Here is an 18,187-nt window from a genome sequence, read left to right on the forward strand (position 1 = left end):
GGAACGCCAATGGAAACTCTGACTGTGCTTATAGCATGCACGGGCTTCTTTCCCTGGATTTTATTCTGACCGTGAAAATTTGAGCTCTGAAAGTTGCCTTTTTCATGTCTGTCATATTTAGAGAATTTCTTTCTTGTATGAGTCCTCTGATGAACAAGAAGAAATGCAGTTTGGCAAAAATATCATTTTTACATGCATTCTATCATATGGCTTCTGCCACCCCTCGTGGTGGGGCTTTACAAACTCCTGGCATGCATTGATGAGGATGAGCTATTTAAAGTGGCAGGAGGTCCAAGCGTGAGCTAACTCCATGTTGTAGTCTGAAAAAATAATTGTGGTGGTATTAGGAGAGTTATAGTATGTATCCATTTCCAAGAGTTTCATATATTCAGGCTGCTAAATAAGTAAAATACATATTTTATTTTATTTATTTATTTATTTTGAGATGAAGTCTCACTCTGTCTCCCAGGCTGGAGTGCAGTGGCATGATCTCGGCTCACTGCAACCTCTGCCTCCCGGTCAAGCAGTTCTCATGCCTCAGCCTCCCGAGTAGCTGGAACTACAGGCGTGCACCACCATGCCCAGCTAATTTTTATATTTTTAGTAGAGATGGGGTTTCACCATATTGGTCAGGCTGGTCTCCAACTCCTGGCCTACAGTAATCTGCCCACCTTGGCCTCCCAAAGTGCTGGGATTACAGGCGTGAGCCACCACCCCTGGCCTTTGTTTATTTATTTTTAATCTTATTGACACTATCTACTTCTCAAAGCAATTTAAAGTAACCAACAATAAAATATAAGACATGAAAACATGAGACTATATAAATGGGGGAATGATGGATGATTTGACAAACATAAATATCCCGCAGACAAAGAGAAGCTCATGCTCCTAACTGTCTATGGTTGGGGGTTGTGGTTAAACTATTTGCCCTGAAACCTAATGAAGCCGTGATCCATGTGGCCCAGTCTTTGAGAAGGCTCGCCTTACAGAACTGTTCAACAGAAACAAAACCAACATAGAAGGAACTTCATTCTGTACTCTCACCTTTCAAAGAACATGGAAGGGGAACAAATCTTCACTCCCATCCTCACCTCTCCTCTGCCTTTTTCTCTTTCCTTGACTTTTCTCATGCCCCGCTCTCTGATGACTCTTCCCCTGCTTGCCTCGCTGCTCAGATCCTCTGTCTACCTTCTCTCTCAATTTCTCCCACTCCAGCCTTTACTCCCACAGCTCCATCTAGTTATTTTTTGTGCAGATTATCTTCATTTGTTCGTATGATTGACTCACAAACATTTACTGAAGAGTCTTGCAGAGCAAAGACCTTCTTGGAGAAGAGAGGGGCACCGGGCTGGCAGTGATCAGATTCTGTTTTGCATCCAAGAAAGGGATGTACTCTGTGAACACTCCCACATTATTGGACCTTATTCTGTCCATTCATCCAGCAAACATTCATTGAATGCCTGTTGCGGTCAGGGTCTATGCTAGGGTCTGGGAAGACAAAGGTGAACTGGGCAGGCCTCTGCAATGCTTCTTATTCATTAGCATGATGGAATGGGGAAAGAAGGGGAAGTAACCTCCACTGTTATTACTAATAGTGTCCTTGATGTTGATACCTACCAGGTAAATGGGTACAAGGCACTGGAGTGAGCTGCCTTCTGATAGGAACTTTCTCTGCTTGCTGGCTAATGGCTACTTGAAGCAAAGCTCTCCTGACTGTAGGCACCTCACTGGGGAGGAGGACCAGGGCAGAGGTGCCCACACAAAAAGGCAGAAACAAGCCATGGGTGGCAAGTGCCAGGCATGTAACTGCAGACACTCACAATTCCAAGTGGCTTACAAGGCAGGAAGCATAAAGCAATTGGGGGAAATCCTCTAATCCCTTGATGGAACATCCTGGAAGGCTCTTCACGCTTGCCTTCTAATGTGTGCAAAATACCCAAGTCATAAAATCATAGTGTTATTTCCCTCATCAGCTCACAGAATCATTGAGCAAGCTCTGGGCGACTTCTCCTTTTCTGCAAAACTGTTTTTGTGGGAACATTCAGGTCTTGTGGAGGCTGTTTTTCACTCTATCAGGGACTGGGGAGACAGTAATCCAGGAGAGAGTGTGTGGGAAGATTCTAGGGGCCCTCTGGGGTGAATTCTGCCAGATTTTAATGCAGTGCACACACACATCCCTGCTCCCGTTCTGAGCTGCCAAACACAAGGCAGGCATTCAAGAAAGCTTGGGAGAACCGTGAGACCAAATATCATTGGCCAGGCAACTTACTGGCTTAGGGGCTTCCGGGCCTCAGGCCCAGAAGTCACACTACCTTACGGCATACTTTTTAGCTGTATAACCTTGGGCAAGTTACCTTGCCTCTCTGTGCCTCAGTTAGCTAATCTGTAATGGAACTATCTCACAGGGTAGTTATAAGAATCAAACAGGTTGATATAGAAATAGGATTTCTGGATAAAGCACAGGATGTCCCTGTTATATTTGAATTTCAAATGTACAACAAATAACTTTTTAGTATAAGTGTGTCTCAAATATTCCATGGACATAACTGTATTATCTCTCTCTCTCTCTCTCTCTCCCCTGAATTTAGCTATGTGCCCAGGCTGGTCTCAAATTTCTGGGCTCAGGTGATCCTCTCACCTGAGTAGCTGGGACTGCAGGTGTGAGCCACCATGTACAGCATATAATCATATTTTCATTTGCCAAATCTGGTAACCCTAGATGGCAAGCCTGTGGAAGGGCACCTAGCACTGAGCAAATGCTCACTAAGCATTAGATGTTATGTTCCCTTATTATTCCCTTTGGGATTGAATTAATGACTTTGGCATTTGGTTTTGAGAAGATTGTTACTCTTAGTTCTGGGTCTCATCAACCATTTGGAGTTAAATTGGGAGGGCCCAGCATCTCTCCTGTGGCTTCTGACCACATAAGCCCAAGTGATGAAGGACCCACCTCTAAGGCCACCTTCACCCGGCTCCACTCCCTCTCTCACCCTCTGCTTCTCAAACCAATCAATGCCCTTCCTGGGTTACAGACATGGAAGCACAGAAACAAACGTGGCTAGAGGGAAGTGGCAGTTACTCAGGTCCACTGTATGGTGGGCCCTGTCCCAGATCTTCCTTGTGTTTTCTCACCAAATCCTCCCAGAAACTCAGTGAGTAAACCTCAGGACACCATCTATAAATTGGGGGTGATAATACCTCTGGAACTCACAGAATTGTGAAGAGGAAATGAGAAGATGAAAGTGAAGGCCACGAGCATGGAGTAGAAGATTGATATCTTTCTTTTTTCTCTTCTGCTTTTCTATTTTGATCTCCACTTTATCAATGCAAAAATTGACTTGTCCAGGGCTGTGCCACTTATAAATAGTGGAAGTGACTGAACACAGACTGTGTCCTTCCCATGACACCATGCTGCTCTTACAGCTGCATCCCCAGTCTTTGGTCTCACCTCCCCTGGTTCCTGGTGCCCTGCTGGCCTCTGACACTCTTATTCTTCCAAGCTGCACTCTCCTTCGCAGAAGGTACCTCTTCCTCCAGGAAGCCTTCAAACCAGCACGAGGCTGAACACACAGCTGGAGAAAGGGACAGCAGGGGCAGAGGATGCCGTTGGTTCGCTGCCCTTCTCACTCATCCATGGGCCCAGTCTCCCCGGGGGTCCATTTCCCTTCCCTGGAATCAGCCAAGCACTGAGGTCTAGGTCATCTCCCAGAAGCTCACCCTCTAATAAGCCAGCAGGCCACATTTTGTTCTCCTTAAATAAATCTTATAGAAACATTTAAATGTTTATTTCACTCGTAAATTCTCAGGAATGCACAATAGTTTTCCTAACCGCTTGGGCACAGGGATAAATATAGGCCAGTGTCATAGATGGGAATATTAGTTTCCTTTCCCCAGAGTCACACAGCTAGGCTCGGACTAGGAAACTAAGGAATAGCTCCAGCCCCAGCTCCAGCCCACTCCAGCACAGGCAGGCATTGGGGGTTTAGATCCTGTAGATGGGCACTGGCAGATAGCCCAGGAGAGGAGGACCTGCTGGGAGGCAACGTGGGCTAGTGAAGAAGTTGGGTAGGCCCAGACCAGAATCCCACCTGGGTGACCTTGGGCAAGTTACTAGTTACTAAACTTCTCTTTCATGGTCTTAAACATTATATAGAGCTAATAATCACTATTCTCTAGGCTTGTTTTAAGTATTAAATGAGAGAAAGCAATAATAATGACAGTGAAGGTGCTGGTGGTGGGTGGGCACTGTGAGACTGTATCCCCAGATCCCTGTCTTATAGCCTGGAGGGCAAACAGGGACTGCCTTGGTAGACAGGAGATCCAGCAGCAAAAGCAGCCAGTGCTCTTACAACAGGATAAAAGGACTCTCTGGGCCGGGTGTGGTGGTTCACGCCTGTAATCCCAGCACTCTGGGAGGCCAAGGTGGGTGGATCACAAGGTCAGGAGATCAAGACCATCCTGGCTAACACGGTGAAACCTTGTCTCTACTAAAAATACAAAAACAAAATTAGCCGGGCATGGTGGTGGTCAACTGTATTCCCAGCTACTCAGGAGGCTGAGGTGGGAGAATGGTGTAAACCCGGGAGGTGGAGCTTACAGTGAGCCGAGATCACACCACTGCACTCCAACCTGGGCGACAGAGTGAGACTCCATCTCAAAAAAAAAAAAATAATAATCTCTGGGGACTTGAAAGAAAATTATTATCCCAGCGGCAAGTCCTAGGGGCACAGGAGAGAGCAGAAGTGACTGCTGAGGTCTGCTGGACATGGGACTCCTCTCTGCCAAGCACAGAGGGCCAGTTCTCTGGCTCCCCGAAGGCTCTGCGGTGTCCTCCCTTGCACCAAGGGCCTGACCTGCCTCTGGTGGATCCACTTTCCTGCCATTGTTCATTTATTTCTAGAAGTCAGGGATAAAGAACAACTGCCTTGTTGATCACTGTTTTTACTCTCATGCCAACAGACTCGGGGAGTGTGGAAAAGCACGCAATGTGTGTTAGCTTTATTCCAAGGAGAGTAACTCAGCTAATCGTTCATCCGTCATATCTTCTATCCTCCCTTCCTTCCTCCCTTCCTAACACCACTCCACCCTCCATTTATTCTGCTTTTTAACACAGTCATTTAATCATCTAGCCAGCCAATTATCTACCCAACCTATCACAACACAATTAAGCATTCATCCACCTTTCTACCCATCCCTCCCTCCCTCCCTCCCTCCCTCCCTCCTTCCCTGAGCTCCCACCGCATGCTGGAGCCTATGCTTATGGGTGGAGATACACATGTGAAAGGCACAGTCTGTGGCCCCCAAGTAGCTCACACATAGCCTGATGTGGGGAGACAGAAAAACAAACAACAGCAATCTGTTTCATTTGCTTACAACAGGAACTAAGGGAAAATAATTGTAACATGCATTTCTGACTATCCGTAACCGTCAACATTTCTAAAACACTTTCTGCCTTGTTTTAGGCACTTCCACAGCTAAATTCTCACAGCTCTTACCCTGTGACCAGAACCACTAGAGGCCAGTCTAGTGGAACTGTCCTCTTGAGCTCTTTTTTGTAAGGATGGGGCATCAAGCACCTGCTTCCCATGCCTGGGGCCTCTGGTGTCCTTGCCAGGGCCAGGAAAGGAAGGACAACCTGGCAGGATGACATCAGCAGGAAACTTGAGTTGGAATCTCCATTTGACCACAGCACAGCTAGGTGATCTTTGACAATTACATAAACTCTCAGAGACTCCATTTCTTCATTTATAAGATAGAGATAATAATATCTACCGTGGAGGGATTAGACCACATACCAGGTGCCCAGTATTTGCTACCATTATTTTGTATACCAGATACTAATATTTTACTGATAATTTATTTTATTTTATTGAAGGCCTTAATTGAGGCTGTTCTTGCACAGGATGTGGTAAGTGGAAATGAACTCAGAAGATGAATTCAGAATCCTCAATGGAAGCATCCAAGTACTTCCTGGTTTCTGGTGATTACAGTGCCCTTACCTGCCTCCGTTTTCTCATCTATAAAGTGGGATAACAATCATGCCTGTGTCTTGGAGTTGTTGTGAGTTGTTATGTGTAAAGTGCCTAGAGCAGTGCCTGGCACATGGGAGGCACTGTATGAGGGTTCTCACTGGGAAAGTTGGGGGGCAAGGGGATGCCTACTCTACACAGTCCTTACTAGGTTCCAGGTGTTTTACATGCTTTGTCTGTTTCCTCTTCATCTCATTCCTGACAGATAATTGGTCCTTTGGGTCATATGCCTTTTCCCCAGTGGGGGAGCACACGGTTCCCAATGAGTTTCCAGGGAGGTATAGGCAGAACCTCTCTGTTGGCCAGTGAGGACAGGGCTTGAACAGCCAAAAGGAGTCAAATGGATAGAGAAGTTGGCAATCTGCCTTCAGCAGTAAAGTATATGGCTAAACTCTAGATATTCCCATGGACAGCACAGAACAAGGCTTCTCCAGGTCCTGATGGGAGAAGGCCGTGGGAGAACACAAGAGCAAATTGGATCCGACAGAACTGGCATTTGGTAGTAAATCTACCAGGAAGTGAGCTTCCTGAGAGCAGGACTTCAGTTAGTTAATGCTCAATAAACATTTATTGAGCAAAATTCAATAAACATTGACTGAGTAAATGTACTTCATTTCCTCAATTCCATATTTATTGAGTGCCTATCATGTGTAAGTGAATAGTCATCCCTTGCCTCTGTGCTCAAGCTCTATTGCATATAATGGGGGTATTTTTGGAATAGAAATAAGAAAACAATTAATTATAGCCTATTTCCTCAGCTTACAACCATGAGACAGTAGAATCAGGCCTTGCTATTTCCTTACTATGTGATTTTCAACAACTGGCTTAACCTTTCCAAGCCTTAGTATCCTGATCTGTGAAATGTATGTAGTCATCACTACCATGTAGGAGTGTGTTCTGAAGGTTAAATGCCTAGAAAACACTATGAACCTGTGTGTTAGTTTCCTTCCCTTCATCTGGATGAGATACCTAACTTCTCTAAATTCACGCTTTCATGGGGGTGACTCTCTCTGCTCTGTCTACCTCACAGTGGTTTTGCACTTTCAATGACACATGTGGAAACTTTTTGCAAACCATTTTGTGCTATAGGGACGGAGCACCTCTTGTAAGCTAAGTACTTTGCTCACCACTTTATATATACTATTCTGGTAATTAAAGTCTAGCTGACTGGGTTTGAATTTAGCCTCAGTCACTTCCTTAGCTATGTTACCCACTGCATATTACTCTTCTGTGTTTAAATTCTTTATCTGTTAGTGGGAATACTAATAGTATTCCCAGGAGTATTGTCAGAATTAGGTGAGATAATGTAACATATAAAACAAGCCTAATATGGTGCCTGACACATAGTGAGTTCTCCGTAAAGGTCAGCTGTTGTTAGTGGCTATTCCTATAACTCTTAGTTTCTAGATGAGGAAACTGGGGCAAGGTGAATCACTTATCCAAGGTAGCAGTCAAGGATGTGAAGCCTAAGTTCTTCCTGCTCTGCCATGCTGCTTCTACCTCACATTCCTATGAGCCTTTCCTGTACCTTCTGGAACTCCCGGCTGCTTGGTCATCCTCCTCTTCTAAAAGGACAGATGGGTTGACGCTGAGCCCAGCCCACTGACAGAGGGTGTAAGTCAGGAAAGGCCTCCTACAACCTTGCTCACTGTTTTTACTCTCATGCCAACAGACTTTGGGAGTGTGGAAAAGCACACAATATGTGTTAGCTCTATTCCAATGAGAGTAACTTTATTCCAAGGAGAGGATATCTACTATCCTCCCTTCCTCCCTCCCTTCCTAACATTAGTCCTCCCTCCATGTCTTCTGCCCTTTAATGCAGTCATTTAATCATCTAGCCAGCCAATTATCTACCCAACCCCAGATTTCTTATGGTGGCACTTATGTCAGTCCCCATTTCTGAGCCAAAAGAAGAGGAAGGCTAGCAGCTCCATGGCCAGAGGTTCTAGGCGCTCCGCAAGCAGATCCCTTCCTATCAGGGCCACACAAACAGGACTGCTTCTCCGGAGCACACTCCAATCTCATCTCGTTACTTAAAAGTTAGGGGAGGGGAGGGGCGTGGATGCCACTCATCAGTGGAGTGCTGCAGTGACCTCAAGTCACAAGAGCTACTACGTAACAGGGCTGAGCATCCATGTCTGCCTAGAGCATCAACAAATGAAACACAATGTAGATGCTCGGGGAGACCCAGAGTGTCTCAAGTATGTGGCCTAAACCAGGCAATAGCATGGTGGACTGTGTTTCTAGGAGTCGACGTGCCCTTCCCCTTCCTCAATGTGTCCATGCCCCTTCCTCATTCTTCAGCCAAGCAATCAGACAGCCCACTCCGGTTAAAGTTGGGCTGTTTGATTACCTGGCTGAAGAAGAATGAGGAAAGGGCATAGATAGGCGTGTGACATGCAGCTTTGGTTGCTGGCCCCACGAGCTTGTGCTCCCAAGGGGCTGGCAGGCAGAAGGGGTTTGGTGATGCTTTGGCATTCCCCTGACAGCGAGCTCTGAAGTTGGCCCCTCTGAGGTGAGTGGCTTTGGGAACACAGGACAACGTACTGTTGGCCCAGGCCCCAGAGCTCTCACAGAGGACCCAGGGGCAGTAACTGTGCTCAGTGCAGGGTATGGCCTAAGCATGGGCTCTGGGGTCAGGCTGCCCGGGCCCAGATCCTGGGCCTGCCACTTATGAGCCATGTGACCTTGGAGGAAGGTAGTTAATTTCTCTGTACCTCAGTTTCCTCAGCTATATAATGGGAATGATAATACCTACCATAAGGCTAATTATAGGTTAAATGAGTTAATACGGAAGACAAGTACCTGGCACAGGGTTAGCTATTATTATTAAGTGGCTTTGTGTGCAATGGAGGTAGGGGAGCAGGGGGAGGTGGTAGCTGGGGTGCTAGAACTGGTGATATGAAGAGGTGAAGTCTGCTTATGAGTTCACACTGACCTGCCTCTGGGGGCTTCTAAAACCCTTTGGAGGAGGATGGGAGTTGTTCAGGTGGAAGCGAGAGCCAGTGAAAACTGGGCTCTTTCAGTTAACATTAGCCTCTTTGTGCCCGGATGCTGCACTGTTCGGGTGAGTCAGCTTCCTACTGTGGCTGCTGGTCACAGTCCAGGAAATCATCCAGGCCTAGGTAAGATTGCATGTGGAGCCTGGGGCCAGGTCTCGGACCCTACAGTGAGGGGGAGATGGGCTGGTATGTGTCCTGAGCGGAGGTTAGGAAGGCTTTGAACACTGTCATGGGAGCAAAGACTGAAGAAACTAGAGAAAAAGAGACTCTGGGAAGACTTAGAACTGCCTTCCTCCATCTGTAGGATTTCACCCCACTATAGGTTGTATGGAGGGCAGAACCAAGGGAGAGTCTTGAGGGAGGCAGATTCCAGCTTGACCAGGACAGAGCTGGCCAACCAGTGCACAGGCTTCCTTGGGAGGTGGTGAGCTTTTCATTATAGAAATATTCCTACAGATTCCTACACCAGGCCCAGTGGCACATGCCTGTAATCCCAGCACTTTGGGAGGCCGAGGTGGGCAGATCACTTTAGGCCAGGAGTTCGAGACTAGCCTGGCCAACATGGTGAAACCCCATCTCTACTAAAAATACAAAAATTAGCCAGGCATAGTGGTGCAGGCCTGTAGTCCTGGTTACTCGGGAGGCTGAGGCATGAGAATCATTTGAACCTGGGAGACGGAGGTTGCAGTGAGCTGAGATCATACCACTGCACTCCAGCCTGGGTAACAGAGCAAGACTCCATCTCAAAAATAAAAAGATATATTCCTACAGATCCCTGAGACCTACCTCAAGAGATTCCAATTCAGTAGGTCTTAGATGGCTGAGGAATCTGGTGTTCAAAAAATTCCCAGGGTGACTGAGTGGGGTTCACATTATAGAGAGCTTTGCCTGCCTGGGCAGAGCTTAGATGTGACCTGAGATTCTTCCAGCACTGGCAGTCTGTCATTCTGTGGTCCCCCAAGGTCCCACATTTGTGTCCTGACAGCGTCTATTCCTGCTAGAGCCCCTTGGCTACAAACTCTTCCCTTTGAGTCTCTCCCTGTTCAAGGGCCAGTGCAGAAAACCCCACTCAGGACATAGCCTTGCGGAGTACATTGTTGCAGGGCTTTTTTTGTGTGGTATTTGATTGCAGCTTCTGATTAAGGACTGAAGGGTATGTCTGTCTGTGCATGCATGTGTATCTGCGCATGTGTCTGTGTGTGTGTATGTGTGTGTGCGTGCAGAAAGAGAAACAGGATCTAGTCCTACAGATTTTGTGTTTGTGTGTGAGAAGGCCTCGGCTAGTGCTCATGCCAGTGATGGGAAATAGGGGCTGGGACCTGAGGAATCACAACTAGGGCTGGACCCCGGGGAGCTGTAAACTTAGAGGGATGCTCTGTTCTTTGCCTGCTTCACTGACTGGGAATTCGGGCAGGATTGGGACTTCCAGCCGAGTCATCCTGGCCAACCCCGCTTCCTTGGCTGCCTGGCCTCAGATGCTCCCAGGGACTCAGGTTCCAACCCCCTGAAGGCTCCAGGCCAGCTCCTGAGGCCTGACCCTCCCGAGGCCATGACTACCTGTGAAACCCAATGTGGGTTGTCTGGTGGGTGCAATAGTGGGAGAAGCACTTTACCCACCATGCCTGGTTGCCTTCTGAAAAGCTTTGAAATGCCCAGGGCAAGGCAGTAAGGGAAGAGGGCAAAAGAAAGTTGAGTTTGATGTGGACTTTGGTTGGGGAGTCTAAACTGCCCCAGCTTCATAGTCCCTCAGGCTATAGAAGGCACTTGAGGGCTGGGCTGAACAGGCAGAGTCCAGGAGGCAGCAACTAACTCTTGTACTGGGTAACACATAAGAAACCAGCAACACGGCAAAGTTGACAGACTTGGTCTCAAAGTTTCTTGGCCAAGACAAGGTCTGTTGACCAGAACGTATAGGAGATAGGATTGAAGCCCAGCTTGGTATGACTGCACAGTTTATATTCTTAAATCCTGTGCTACGTGTCCTCCCTGATAGGACCTGGGCCTCCCGGCTCCCGGCTCCCCTGAATTCCTACTGGCCTTCCTAACCATTATAGTTTCAAAACGCTCATAGGTACAGCGCCATTAGGTTGGCATGATGAATTTCTAGAGGTTGCCACAATGTGGGGAGGGTTCCATGAGCCTGCCTGCCACGAAGGTGAGAGTAAGGGATACCTGATTGGCTAGTGGGAGCTCCAAATTCCAGTTCCCCACAAGTTCAGTCTCCCTGTGACCCTGAGCCAGAACCAGACTCTTATTAAATAATAGATGGTCTCTGAAGGCCCTTCAAGTGCCATGATTCTCTCTGCGCTCTTGGGAAATCAAGACTATAGAGAGAATGTTTGCAGGTACTGATAGCTTCTGCATTATTGGGGCCCAGCAGAAGGACCCATGAGGGAAGAATGCATGAGGGAACATTATTTTTAAAAATGGGTAGATTCTTAGTGAATATTCTCAAGTTATGATTACATTTGTTTTCTTACACATTACAACTCTGGGAACTTAAATAACAAACACTTTAAAAAGAATGGCCCTTTGGATCTCCATATCCCAAACCCATGGGATCAAGATGTTGTAGAACTTGGCAGTCTTGTGGGTGGGGAGATGCCCTTCCCTTGAATGTCTAAGTGACAGGTGTTTATGTTGTCTGTTTTGTGTTTCCTGAGGATATACTTTGAAAGAACTTTTAATTACAAAGCTTTGTAACCAGGAAGAACTTAACTCAATATAAAAGCCTGTCTTCACCGACAGCAGAGGTACATCTTTGCTGGTCTTTCATTATCTTATATTTCAGGAATGCTTTTATTCTTGGGGCAGCTGTTTGGGGGAGTTGCCCAGGATGTAGGAGCTAGATTTTGCCTGAGAATCTGATTCAAGGGCACTACCATTGTTAGTGAAGTAGAAGGGGCCAGGGATGGCCATTTTCAGAGGAGTCCAGGGTGAGGAAATAGGGATGCTAAGGAGACAGAGGCCAAGAAAGTCACGGCCTGAGGGTCTGGAAGCAGTCGCCTTTGAACACAGTTGTGAGTGTCTTGTCTCCTTTCCTTAATCCCCAAGCTTTTGGAACTTGGCACCCTCCAGCAGCAGGACCCACTATTTCCCAGAATGGGGGCCTGGACTTGATAAAACCCTGGGCTGGGCTGCCTGAGGCTGAAGGGCTAGGAGGTTGGCCCACTGTCACTTAGACATTCAAGGGAAGGAAAATCCCCTCACCCCTAAGGCTGCCAAGTTCTGCAACATCTTAATCCCATGAGTTTGGGATATGGAGCTACAAGGGGCCATTCTTTTGTAAGTATTTACTATCTAAGTTCCCAGAGTCGTAATGTGTCAGAAAACAAATGCCATTATAACATGAAAATATTCACTAAGAATCTGCCCATTTGTAAAAATAATGCTCCACTTACAGATTCTTCCCTCACTGAACAAGTGTCTATCCCACTGGCTCAGTCAGTTTGGACGACTGTTTGATATAACAGGACAATACCATTTCAATGCAAATCAACTGCAAAGTTCATGAAGTCAAAGAAGACAGTGATGGAGAATTTCACATGCAAGGTCTTTGACCAAGGAGATCAGAGAGAGCTTATCAATAAAGTGAAGAAAATACAATGAGGATGATGCTCAAATAGGTTCTTCAAAAGGGAATAATTTGAATATTGAGGGATTGAAAGAGATCCTTAGGAAAATGGATGAAGCCCTTAAGTATTATATTAAACAGACAGAGTCTCTTAATTAGGTGCTGTAAAGTAAAATGTGAAGAGCGTGTTACTATGTGAACAGATCATTTTGCTGGTATAATAAATAAATATACCCACACCAAAATCAACATTTTATTCTTTCTTCAATCTGAAAATTAGTACATAACCTATATTTTGTAATCTGTATAGCTAAAAATAGCTTGTTTTGAATGCCTCATTTGTACAATAAAAATCTCAATGTCCCTTTAAATTAACTTGCTTTCATCATTTCCTTTCTATTATAAAATTTCACTGAAAACCTTTTTTGCTATTTACTATACAATTTTGATCTCCATTTCAAGTGGATTCACTTTAAGTGGCCTTTTCTCGTGCCCACTCCCCTGACATAAGAGGTTCTCAGTGCTAATGGTTCTCATCTAAGTCTTTCCCCAGTTTCAGAGGGAGCCTGCATGGTTTATGGTTTGACTTCTGAGGCCTCAGTCAGACACAGCCTAGATGGTTGGTTCTGTATCCAGAATATTTGCGGCCTCGGTCAATTCAAATCAACTCAGAGTAATTGATTCCTCAGTATGGAAGCCACATACCTTCTCTAGGTACCCACTGCAACCTACATGAGCTGTCAGCAAACCCTCTGGCCAGCCTAAGAGCTGTGGCCTCAGCCCAGGGTGCTTGGCTTGGCCCCCAGCCAGGCTAGCTGAGGGCAGAGAGGGGGCACTTACTTGGCCGGCAGGGCTCTGGGCTGCCTGTGGCTCTCCGGGGGGCTCCTCGTCCTCGGGAATGTGGGGCATGGCAGCCTCCTGCTGGGAGTGGCCACGTGTGCCCGGAACCTCCGCTGTGTCAGCCCCAAAGATGCTCCAAGAGGCCTGGGCTCCACAGGCTGGGGAGACGCCAAAAGGACAAGTCAAATCCATTCCCATCCCTGTCCCAAGCTGGGTTCCATTTCCCGGAGCCACAAGCCACAGTGAGAGCCGGCTTGAGTTTGCATCAACACCGGAGGTCAAACCAGGCTAGGCGAGGGCATTTGGAATTTCATTTCCTCCAGCTCTCTGGCTTTGTTTACAAAGTCAGAGGTGACCTTAGAGATTTTGCATCTAATTTGGTCTTTACAGTAAACACAGCTATCCCAGAAGGGAGAAAAGTGCTTCAAACTCCTCAAAGCTGTAGCTAAAGGAAGATACTCCATTGAGATCAGATTGGCAGTTGTTTACCACTTACTGAGCACCTACTGGGTGCCGGGCCTTGTCCTAGGAGCATCACCATGATCTAATTGAATCCTCAAGATGACCTCTGATGTAGGCATTAATATTCCCATTTTACAAATGAGAGAACTGCCGCAGAGAGTGAAAGTCACTTGCCCCAAATCATACAGAGAACCAATAATTTGAAGCCAGATCTTCCTGATTTTGAGGCTGGGGCTCTTTCTGCTGTACCACACAGTGTTCCTCAGCCATGTGGATGGGGAGTAAGGGGTGCTGTTTCCTGACTTCTTCCCTGACACCTCCCCTCATGCTCTTCTTACCCCCAGCACACTCTCTCTCATTTGAGTTCAGCCCTCACGGGGCCTACACCAGCCCTGCTAAAACGTGGAGGCTCAGGCAGGGTGAATTCCGTGTGCCCTGTGCCCACCCCCAGCAACCTTAGATTGACTCTCAGAAGCCAGGCTATCCCCTCCCCATGGTGCAGCAGCCTGGGGCCACTGGGGTCCCAATGCTGATTGGGACTGCAATCAGCATAATCTCATCCACCTCCTACAGTGACTGGCTCAGGGACAGACAATGGACCCAGCCTACATCCATCAGCTTCCAGTAGTGTTCTAGGACCAGATGTTTTCTCCTGCTCTGAGTGGTGGAGTGTGAAGATATGAGACCTGGTGCTACGGACACCATTTTGCTTCCATGAGGAAAGCGAGACAAAATCTAAATGACACACACAGAGGAGGGCAGAGCTAAGGCACCTGCAGAGAAACAGAACTGGAGCCCTGATTAAAGTGTGCCTGAAGCCCGAACACTTTCTGGGCTAGCCAGTTACATGAACAATTAAGCCTCTTGGTGTTGAAATCACTTTGTGTTGGGTTTTTGTTACTTGTAACTGAAAACATACTCCACTACTCTTTCACGCTTCTTGTCTGTCAAGATGCCTAGGAGTATGATCCTGCCAACAAACCTGAGCCAATGGGTCTAGCTCCTCTGCTTCCTCTTAGAAGAGGAGACTAGCAATGCCAGTTTTCCATAGGGAAAGGCAGGATAGCAATGTAGAAAGAATACAGGCTTTGGAACCAGATATCTGGGTGTGAGTCCTCACTCTGCCACTCACTGGCTATATGACCTTGGAAAGTTGGCTTCATCTCTGAGTCCCGCTTTTCTTGTCGAAACGGAGATAAGAATGCCTCCTGAGCAGGATGCTCCAAGGATGAAACACACTCAGTTCAGAGTAGGTTCCCATAGAAGCCACCTGCACGGGGGTCTGCAGCCCAGGAAGCTTGGCCCAAGCTCCAAGGGCTCTGCCTGGCCTCTCCCCATCCTTAAACTCCCTTCTTCTTCTCTTAGTGGGGTGGGCAATACCTTCAGGGATCTATAGAACTAACAACTGGCCTGGTTCTGCAACTTTTAGAGATTCCCAGAAGGAGCTGCTCCACTGGACAGTAGATTAAGACTACCATGCAGATAACATAGGCAGGTGAACTTTGGCTGATGGAACACATGGTGGGTGGGCGTGGAGATGAAGGACACTGTCATTTACTGAGCACCAACTGTGTTCCAGGTCCTCTGGGAGGTACTGCTGACTGCTGGAGGCTGTAGGAGGAAGAGCCAGAAAGCCCTGCACCTCCCATAATACTTGGTGTTCTTCCTGTCCTTCAGAAAGGGCTTGGAAAGGCCCTAGAGCCAGACTGCTGCAGAACAGGCCTGAGCTGCCATCAGCCCAGCTCTAACAGACCCCCCACTCCCCACCAGACAACACACATACCTCTAGACTCCTGGACTGGGCTCCTTGAGATAGGCAAGGTGTCAGATTCATCCTAGGTACCCAGAAGATTCAGCAAAGAATGATCGTTGATTTATGTTTAAAGAACTAGGGACTTTGAGTCCCAGGATTGGTCAAGGTGACCACCATCTTGACTGCTGTCTTTCTCTGCAATGAACAAGTTAGCCCACTCAGCTCTGGAACAGTTAGGGTAACCCCTACTGGTCACCTCAAGAAACCTCAAGTAGAGCATCCATAGAGTCATTCATTCTTTCACTGCCAACACTTTACACCTACTCTACCCGGCCTGTGCCAGGGGCTGGTGACACAAAGATGATAATCTTGGCTCTCAAGGAACAGAGTCCAGTGGTAGGAGACACTGGAGAAGAGTATAATGCGGTAAATATTTTGAAAGTGAGAAGTTGCAGGACCCCAGAAAAGGGTTGCCTAACTATGGAAACTGGGATGGTGGGACATGATTTCAGCAAATATTTCACATTAGAAATGATGTTTGAGCTGAACCGTGAACACAAATGCTGAGTGGAATTTCTTGGAGCAGATTAGCTGGGTGTCTAGCGGGGAAGATAAGACAGGATGGGGAGAAGCCATACTGGACAGACTTCACCTGGCTCTTGGGAATGAGAACTATGGGGCCAGGGCATGCTGTCTGTGTCTTCCATGCCAAATTCTTACTATATGAATAAATTGAGCATCAGGTTCACCCAAAGGTAAGCTCTGTGATTAATTTCTATCATATTTACTTGGATTTCAGCAGCAGTGGCATCAGTGGTGCTGGGTAAAGTATTTGGTAACAGGGGTTGAGGGTAGCAAAAGAGTAGCTACAAACCCTGATTCTACTAAAGGAAGTTGGCTACATCTCCTAGGAAACCTTTTTAAGTTATGTGTGATGTATGTACAGGTCCAGGCTGTCTTAACAGGTGTACGGTTTCTAAAACATGGGAGGTGACTATTCCACTTTTCTTTTGTCTTAATCTACACAAAGTATATTGTGCTCTGCCTGTTAAGAAGGATTTAGACAAATTGGGACATGTTTTGAAAACAGGAAGCAGAAGCTAGGAGAACAAGAATTTGTGTTTAAAGAACTAGAGAACTTTAGCCTGGAGAAGAGGAAGTGCAGGGAGAAATAAAAATCTCTTCTCAGATGTTTGGAAAGCATTCATGTGGTTCTACTGTCCCCAAAGAATAGATGTCATAACTAATGACTGAAAGGTCAGATGACAGCAAGGGACAACCTTCTAATGGTTGGAACCACCTGAGGATGAAACAGGCTGTTCTTTAAGGTAGTGAGCTCCCCATTCCTTGGAGGGTTCTGGTAAAGGCTGGGACAAGGGTCACAGGATTCCTAACCACTTCAGGGGCCTTTTCTAACTCTGAGAGTCCCCGAAATCCTGGACTCTTTTTAGCTACAACAAACTGAAAGACCTGACAATTCCATCCCAGGATTCTGGGATTATGGTCTGAAGTCTCAGGAGACATATCTCATTTTCTAACCCTCCACTTTCTTTCCTCCACCTCCCTCTCTTCCAAAAAGAGCTTAAGTCTGTCTCTGTGACAGAAAGCAAAATAGAACAAATAAATTAAGTCAGATGTCAGCTGTCACAACATAAAAGTAGAGTGGATGCTGGCTGAGGCCCCACTCTTGACAAGATGGAACCCCAGGCTCCTCAGGGGGAGCCCCAGCAGCCCTGCCTGCCAGGGCCATTCCCACGCTGCTCCTGCCCTGTTTGCTGTCTCTCCCATCCATTATTATAAACTCACTGCTTAAAATAGCAAGGTAAAAGCAGAGTCCCTCCCCCAGGGTGACATCTGGGTTCTGCTGGAGCTTGTGGGCACACGGACCTCAAATCCATCACAGCAAAGTTTAGAATATAATCTCCAGGAAGTGGTGATCTAGAGCACCAGCCCATAAAAGGAAAAAATATTTAGCAATGTTTGGTCTCCAAGCTGTTCCTTCTTTAACCCATGTTCAGGGCCCTTCTTGCTGCCTCTGTGGTCTGATTAAGAAAGGGTTAGGTGGGCCAGTGCCAAGAGCTAATCAGCGCTTACGACTCCACTCATTCTGCCCCCAGCTAGTGCCTAAGTAGAACCTGGCCCATTTTACAGGCCTGTAAACTGAGGTGCAGAGACGGAAACAACTTGACTGGTTCAGCTACCCTTGTATCTGGTGCAAATTTTCCAAGAGACTCTGCTGGGATAACTATCCAATCATTTGTGCAACTGAAGAGGCTAGAAGTTCCTAAACCATATTTAAATATTTTATCTGCCCCTGCTCATGAAAGAAAACAAACTAATATGCTTTTGTTCATGCTTGCATTCTTCAGTTATTTCTAAGTAGGCTAGTGAACATCAGACACTATGCTAGATGTATTTCAAGTGCTATTTTCTTTAACCCCCATGAGATAGGTTTTATTATTTCCATTTAATATATTAAGGATCTAGGGCTCAAAGAGGTTTCGCAAATTGCTGAAGATCACACAGC

The 18,187-nt window shown here is 46.7% G+C and overlaps 1 protein-coding gene across 6 annotated transcripts in view; it reads right to left on the minus strand.

Annotated features, from left to right (window-relative positions):
• The window catches only part of MRVI1 (murine retrovirus integration site 1 homolog), a 118,990-nt gene that overhangs the window by 64,602 nt on the left and 36,201 nt on the right, over positions 1–18,187 (minus strand). For 2 of the 6 annotated variants that reach the window (XM_011947644.1, XM_011947640.1), the window contains exon 2: positions 13,446–13,603. The exons of 1 other annotated variant lie outside the window; for it this stretch is intronic. In XM_011947644.1, the coding sequence (XP_011803034.1) occupies positions 13,446–13,603 (158 nt within the window). Of the gene's footprint in view, positions 1–13,445; positions 13,717–18,187 lie in introns of those variants that run through there. 3 more of the 6 variants (XM_011947641.1, XM_011947643.1, XM_011947642.1) reach the window with 2 other exon arrangements.

The sequence above is a fragment of the Colobus angolensis genome, unplaced genomic scaffold (assembly GCF_000951035.1).
Source record: "Colobus angolensis palliatus isolate OR3802 unplaced genomic scaffold, Cang.pa_1.0 Scaffold269, whole genome shotgun sequence".
In the NCBI taxonomy this organism is placed as follows: Eukaryota; Metazoa; Chordata; class Mammalia; order Primates; family Cercopithecidae; genus Colobus; species Colobus angolensis.